At 36.8% G+C, this 7,588-nt stretch overlaps 1 protein-coding gene across 1 annotated transcript; it reads left to right on the forward strand.

Moving 5' to 3' along the window:
• Nucleotides 7-6,653, forward strand: LOC109837630 (beta-galactosidase 5-like). Its single transcript, XM_020405951.1, has 19 exons — nt 7-155; nt 252-347; nt 437-549; nt 649-715; nt 853-945; nt 1,054-1,197; nt 1,997-2,085; nt 2,274-2,379; nt 2,491-2,578; nt 2,854-2,972; nt 3,085-3,249; nt 3,493-3,671; nt 3,882-3,991; nt 4,068-4,177; nt 4,274-4,384; nt 4,490-4,603; nt 4,686-4,891; nt 5,160-5,496; nt 6,053-6,653. The coding sequence occupies exons 2-19, from the start codon at nt 252-254 to the stop codon at nt 6,173-6,175; spliced, it is 2,370 nt and encodes a 789-aa protein (XP_020261540.1). The 5' UTR covers nt 7-155; the 3' UTR covers nt 6,176-6,653.

Consider the following 7,588-nt stretch of genomic DNA (forward strand, 5'->3'; position numbering starts at 1 on the left):
TTGAGCTTGCGCTGCTTCTGGCGGTGCTTTTGGAGGCCTCCCTGCTCTATGAAGCACAATGTGGGGTGACTTATGATAGAAAGGCTGTGGTCATTAATGGGCAGAGGAGGATCCTCATCTCTGGCTCTATTCATTATCCAAGGAGCACCCCTGATGTACTTTTTCCTTTATTTTCACTTCCTTTTTTTAAAATTTTTTTACCGGTTGAAATGGTGAAAATTTTAATGGGTGTTTTCTTGTTTTTGATTTAGATGTGGGAGGGGCTAATACAGAAGGCTAAAGATGGAGGCCTGGATGTTATTCAGACTTATGTGTTTTGGAATGGGCATGAGCCTTCTCCTGGCAATGTGTGATCATTTTCTCTATTTTTCCTTCCTTTTTTGTTAAATTTTAACTGGGTTTTTTTCCCTGATTTTTTTAAAACTAAAATTTACAGTATTATTTTGAGGGGAGGTATGATTTGGTGAGGTTTATAAAGACAGTGCAGAAGGCAGGTCTCTATGTCCACTTAAGGATTGGGCCTTATGTTTGTGCTGAGTGGAACTTTGGGTAACAGTTCTTATATGCTTAAGTTCTTCCCAAAATTTTTAATTTAAGTTTTTCAATGTATTTATTTGATGGGATTTTTTTCTCCTGATTTATTTGTAGAGGGTTTCCTGTTTGGTTGAAGTATGTTCCTGGGATCAGCTTCAGAACAGATAATGAGCCTTTCAAGGTCTATTTCTGAAACCGGTCCCTTCCAGTTATTTCATTTTTTTTTTCTGCAAGAGTTGCAAACTTTAATTATATATTTGCTTGCCCATTATTGTTAATTTAAAGATTTCTTAAGCTTGGTGGTTACTGGTGTTGCAGAATGCTATGCAAGGGTTCACCCAAAAGATAGTGCAGATGATGAAGAGTGAATCACTTTTTGAGTCACAGGGAGGTCCAATTATCCTCTCGCAGGTATTATTCTCTTTCAATTCTCCTTTATCTTTTATAAAATCTAAGGAATAAGGGAGAAAATATTAGAGCATTTTGAAGGAAGACTAAGTTGGTGAGATTTTGTTGCAGATTGAGAATGAATATGGGCCAGAGAGTAAAGCCTTTGGATCTGCTGGCCGCTCGTATGTAAATTGGGCTGCAAAAATGGCGACCGGATTGGATACCGGCGTTCCATGGGTTATGTGCAAAGAAGATGACGCCCCAGATCCAGTGGTATGAGATTTTACTCCTCCGCTATTGTTCTTATTTTAAGTGTGGATATATTGCAAAGGTAATCTACATAGTTGTAAATCTTATGTGTCATTATTGTTTTGAGTCATATGACTCATATCATTTTAGTTCGACTCTACTTATTCCTTAATTTGTAGGAGACAGCCGCGAAATTATGTGCATTACCGCGTTACGCAAAGGTTTATATGATAGTTTTGATGGGTATATATATATATATATATATATTAGTGTCCTTTTCATTTTGATGTGTAACAAAAGGGATGTCTTTGTCTCTCTAAGATGTTGTTTTTTATTCATGGAAATTGGAGTTGCAATTTACAAATCGGGACAAGTAGTTCTTTTGTAACCATAGTAGCTAAAGATGCCGTTTTCAAAATGATTTACAATAACTTTGGCCATAAGTAAAATTTGCCGACAAAAAAAAGGAAAAAGTAAAAAAGAAGAAAAGAAAAGAAAAGTGAAGTGCAACTGCCCTTTGCGAATTGCTATTTTCTGTGACCCAAGTGAATTCTTTAATTTAGTGTCGATGTTACTGATTAAGTCAAAAGATGCGATAAGTCTCATTATATAGTGCTTCTGTCTATAGTACAAAAGGTGGACTCTTCAGTATTTACCACAATCTGATTCCTAATTTGAAAATAAGTTTTCCTTTTTGTTCAACGGGGGCACACCTGAAGTCTTTAGCTGATAACTATTTTTTGTCGTGTGTTTTATGGCTTGTTCTTATGATTTCTTTGATATGCAACATGTGATTTACATGTATTTTTACATGTATTAATAGATTAACACATGCAATGGCTTCTATTGCGATGCGTTTACTCCCAACAAGCCATATAAACCATCAATGTGGACTGAAGCTTGGAGTGGCTGGTAAGTTTCTTCTACTTCTACTGATGAATTTTCTTTGTGAAACTTTATCTGAATACTGATATTAATAAAAGCATTGAACTATATTAGAGATCTGCGTCTATTCGACACATTTTCTAATAAGACAGAACACATACTTATAGCTGCCACCCAGTCTATTCTCATTTCTTTGATTTTCAAATGAATTACAGGTTCACAGAGTTTGGAGGCACTGTTCGTGAGCGTCCAGTTCAGGATCTCGCATTTGCTGTTGCACGATTTATTCAGAAGGGCGGCTCATTTATCAATTATTATATGGTTTGAACTTGCACATTCTATCTTTTGTAGATACAATTCATTTACATCATTTCTGTTTTCTTTCTTGAGCATTGCAAGAATTAATTGAGGCTTTATTGTAATTTCTATTAGTATCATGGAGGAACCAACTTTGGGCGTACGGCTGGGGGTCCATTTATAACTACCAGCTACGATTATGATGCTCCCATTGATGAATATGGTAAGAGGGGCCTATGCCAAACATCAATTTTGATCTATTGGAGTTCATTCTTATGTGTTGAGTCCGTAATGTTCTGATGGCATGAAAAAAAAACTTCCAATGTGCATTTTTAATTGAATAAAGCCATTTTATATCCTGTGCCTTTCCAGGGAACTATCACAACTTGTTTCTCATTTTCAGCAGATAACAGATTTGATTGAGTGCATTTTACAAATATTTTCCCCTTATGTTAATTAACTTGTCTTGGTACTCACATCTTCATGGTAAATTTTCAGGATTAGTTCGAGAGCCAAAATATGGCCATCTAAAAGAACTTCACAGGGCAATTAAGCTGTGTGAAAAGGCTCTAGTTTCAGCAGATCCAGTTGTTACTTCAGTGGGCAGTTACCAACAGGTTTTCTTTTATTCCTTAGCGTTAGTCTTTGACTGTAAATTTATATTTAAAAATTCTTGAAATAACACGATGTTTTGAACATTAGTCTCTTAACTTGTCTTGGTATTTTCAGGCTCATGTTTTCACTTCCAAATCGGGAGATTGTGCTGCATTCCTCTCCAACTACAAGACAGATTCATATGCACAAGTAATGTTCAATAACATGCACTATAACTTGCCGCCCTGGTCGATCAGCATACTTCCAGATTGCAAAAATGTCGTGTTCAACACAGCAAAAGTAAGTGACACAATAGAAATTAGCTCAAAAAATAATGTCCTGGCACATTTTTTTAATTACTAGGATGCATGTAGTTATTGCATTTTAGCTAGGGGTATCTATTTAAAATGCAAGACACTCCTCAAACTTGAATCATGTATCAAATAAAAAACATCGCATAAATTGGTCAAGGATAAATCAACTGACGATTTTACTAGACTTTGGCTATATCTCATGCTAACAATTTATTTATATATGTAACAGGTTGGTGCTCAAACATCACACATGCAAATGTCAAATGTTAATTCTGAGTCACTTATGTGGGAGAGATATGATGAGGAGGTTGCTTCATTAGCCGATAGCTCACACATCACCTCAAATGGCCTTTTGGAGCAAATAAATGTCACGAGGGATGCTAGTGACTACCTTTGGTACATTACCAGGTGAGTCTAGGCTCTAATCTTTTCCTTGTTTTTCACACAAGGGACATCAAATATATTAGAAACCCTTAAAGCTGTTGTCTTATATTTGTCTGGAACTTGTCATCTGCTAACTGAAACCCTTAGCTGACAAATGTAATTCCTATACATAGATAGTCATGTTGCTATTGCAAAGTATTACTTTTTTAAATATGCTCTGTCTCTTCATTTCAGTGTTGATATAAGTTCAAATGAAGGATTTCTACGAGGCGGTCAACTTCCATCACTTCTTGTACAGTCAGCTGGTCATGCACTTCATGTCTTCATTAATGGCCAACTCTCAGGTACGCTGACAGATTTGTAACTGTCACAAAGCCCAAACATGGATAAGAAAATAACGGTGATATATTATCTTATTAGGGTCTGCTTATGGTAATCGAGAGAATAGGAGGATCACTTACACAGGCAGTGCCAATCTTCGTGCTGGTACTAATAAAATTGCTCTACTTAGTGTGGCGGTTGGACTACCAGTAAGTTTCTTAGGTTTCCAGATTACAAAACATCAAATTATTTTGGATATGGATACAAGTTAATTTTCCCTTTTGTTTTTTTTGCTATATGTGAAGAATGTTGGAGCGCACTATGAGTTGTGGAACACCGGAGTCGTTGGGCCTGTTGTTCTTCATGGAGTTGATAATGGGAAAAGAGACTTAACCTGGCAAACATGGTCCTATCAGGTCTAGTTTCTTTCATGAATAAATAAATAAACAAATATTTATTAATTATTATTATTTTTGTGTATGAATTTATTTGAAAATTGACAAAGCTTTATCGGGTTGTAGGTTGGTCTTAAAGGAGAAAATATGAATGTGAACTCACTAGAAGGGACTTCATCTGTTGAGTGGATGGAGGGTTCACTAGCAGTTCAAACACAGCAACCAATGACATGGTACAGGGTAAGAAGATTCAACCTGGAATATTCACCATCTTCTCTTTGTTCAATTAGTATTTTGGTTCAAACTTTTGTACTCTTGTTAGGCCTATTTTGATGCTCCTGCTGGGGATGAGCCATTGGCATTGGACATGGGAAGCATGGGAAAGGGTCAGATATGGATTAACGGGGAGCATATTGGACGATATTGGACAGCATGGGCACCAAAGGAAGAATGCAATGATTGCAGTTACACTGGAACGTATAGACCTCCAAAGTGTCAGTCTGGTTGCGGTCAACCAACTCAACGCTGGTATGGACAAGTTCACTTCATTCTTTTGGGAGAAAAAATTTCTATAAAATCACGTAGGCACGAATCTTGATGCACATATCACAATCAACTAATCAGTGCATACTGCACCCATAGCAACTACACTGATAGCAACTGCACCAATAGCTAATAATGATGTGCGCACAAAAATTCGTGCTAGGACAGGTGTCTTCATTCTCTATCTCAGGCCCTCTGTAGGATTTTTCAAGTTGAGGATATTGCTCAATACAATACAATGATCTTTTTACAGGTATCATGTGCCTCGGTCTTGGCTACATCGAACCAAGAATCTGATGGTGATATTCGAAGAGCTTGGTGGTGATGCGAGCAAAATCGCATTGGTGAAGAGATCTGTGTCTAGCGTGTGCTCTCATGTTTCGGAATGGCATCCCGTGATCAAGAACTGGCACGTTGATGCCTACGATCATCCGGAGGAGGCGCACAGGCCGAAGGTCCACCTCCGATGTCCCCGTGGGCAGTCAATAACAGCTATCAAGTTTGCAAGTTTTGGTACCCCCTCGGGAACATGTGGAAGCTTCCAGCAAGGAGCGTGTCACTCTCCAAAGTCCTACTACACCCTTGAAAAGGTAATTGTAGTGTAAACTGTAATGCTCAACTTAAACTGTAACTTTAGAGTTTCGTTGCAGCAGAGAGAACTATTTAGATCTCATGAGATGCTTGTTTGGGCGAAGAGTGAAACGTAAGGCCGTGTTTAGCAGCTGTCCAAAATGGGGCCAGGATTGATCCTTGACCTATTTGAGGAAAAATTGTGTTTAGCAAAAACCAGGCTAGTATTGACCCAGTTTCTGTTAGTCCAAAAATCACCCTACAACTCATATTTTTGATGATTCGCCCCTCCCCAGGGTAGATTAGGATAAAACTGGGCTGGGATCAATCTGGCAAAATTTTTGGATGGTTGCCAAACACAGCTGAAAGTTCAAGACACGAGCTAATTTCTCTTTTGACTGCACTAGTCAAAGGCAAGATGCATTGTCAACAATAACTAATTATAGCATCCTAACTCACATATAAATTAGGCAGTGCATTATCACATGCGTTTTCTTTTAAATTACATCTATCAGAGCTAATCATGATATTCTTTATGAGATAGAAAATTTCGTAATGACCCTTGTCTTTGAGCAGCGGTGCATCGGCCAAGAGAGATGCGCGGTGACAATCACCAGCGATAATTTCGGAGACCCGTGCCCTAATGTGTTGAAGAGTGTGGCAGTCGAAGCAGTTTGCTCATCAGCTGTGATACCATGAGAGACCTCGAGCTCCCTCATCATGTGAAGATGGAGCGCTTTACAATGACATCTCACGTGGTTTAGAGCTGGCACATAATTAAGAAAAAGGAAAACTGATTTGATCGAAGTTACAACATGATAATAAAGCTTGATGGCGATGTATACAAAAGGAAGGAGGAGGTTGTTGGTGGGTAGATGGTGGATAACAAACTTTGTTATCTACCCTTGTATTTATTCTTAGTGAGCGGAAAGTGGTCTCTTTGGCTCTCATTGGATTCCCTTTGAAGAAGAGTAAAGGGGAAAAGAGAAGCGTTAGAAGTTGTTTTTTCTTTTTCTCTTTTTGTCATTGAATGTCTTGTTCAATTGCTTCACTTTATTTCATTCTCTTCGTAACCAGTAATTTATGTAAGAGGTGTAAGTACAATTGTTGTATTGTTATAATTATCATTGTTGTTGTATGTTTAGTGGATGAATGAATGAATGGAATTTTAAAGGTTTCTTTGTTCATACTCATCTTGATGCCTCTTTCTTATTTCTTTGCGTGGGTAATAAGCAAAGATGTGTCGAAAGTTGATGAGAGTGGAGGTGATTATAGCTTTCCTTGCTTAATGTTTGCTTACCAAGCTCAAGAGAATGTAAACTCCTTGACTATTTTGTTTAAAATTGGGGTGCAGAATAAGCACTATACTCTTGATCTTTCTTGATATTTCTTGATATTTCTTTGTATTTACTTATAGAGACGTGGGGAAAAAAGAAAAAAGAAGAAGAGCTTTTATTAAAACCAGTTGAGATGCACGTGCAATGCACGTGGTTAAATATCATGATTATTTAAATTAATAAAAATAGAATAAAAATAAAAAGAAAATAAAGTGTTTTTTGGGATTGATCATCAACTTAATAATCTCTCTCTCAACTGAAATATCATCATTGTTTCCTTCAACCGAGACTGTGGTCACGTGATCTACTATTTATGAGTTATAAACATATTAATCTAGTACAACATCTCTGTTTTTAAAAGAAAATTTTTATATGAATTTACTTTCAATATGTCTATTAAACTTTTAGTTGTGGTTTGACTCATTTTCACATCAACTTTTAGTTATGGTTTCACTCAAATTTACATTATCTAATATTCTCATTCAATTTTATAGTTTATTCTCTGTCATAGAAGTAAAACTGAAAGTATGAAGAATTATTTTTTTGCGAAATTAGAGCAGGGAGATTATGATATATTTCGCCATGTGCTCTAAATATAAAAAATTTCTTTTTTCTTTGATGCAAGGTCCATATCAAATCTTACCCTAAACGATGTGAATGGAAAATGATATTATAACTTATTTGTCTCGGGCAATTGTATTGTATATAGGATGTATAACTCATCTGAAATATCCACATCTGCTAAGTGGATTTTACTGTTGTGAGAGCAACATTT

Source organism: Asparagus officinalis, chromosome 4 (genome assembly GCF_001876935.1).
Source record: "Asparagus officinalis chromosome 4, Aspof.V1, whole genome shotgun sequence".
Classification (NCBI taxonomy): Eukaryota; Viridiplantae; Streptophyta; class Magnoliopsida; order Asparagales; family Asparagaceae; genus Asparagus; species Asparagus officinalis.

Coding starts and splice junctions, on each gene's coding strand:
- LOC109837630 (XM_020405951.1), top strand. CDS start 252: ATGTGGGAGGGGCTAATACAGAAGGCTAAAGATGGAGGCCTGGATGTT. Junction 2,380..2,490: donor CATTTATCAATTATTATATG/GTTTGAACTTGC, acceptor AATTTCTATTAG/TATCATGGAGGAACCAACTT. Junction 4,892..5,159: donor GGTCAACCAACTCAACGCTG/GTATGGACAAGT, acceptor ATCTTTTTACAG/GTATCATGTGCCTCGGTCTT.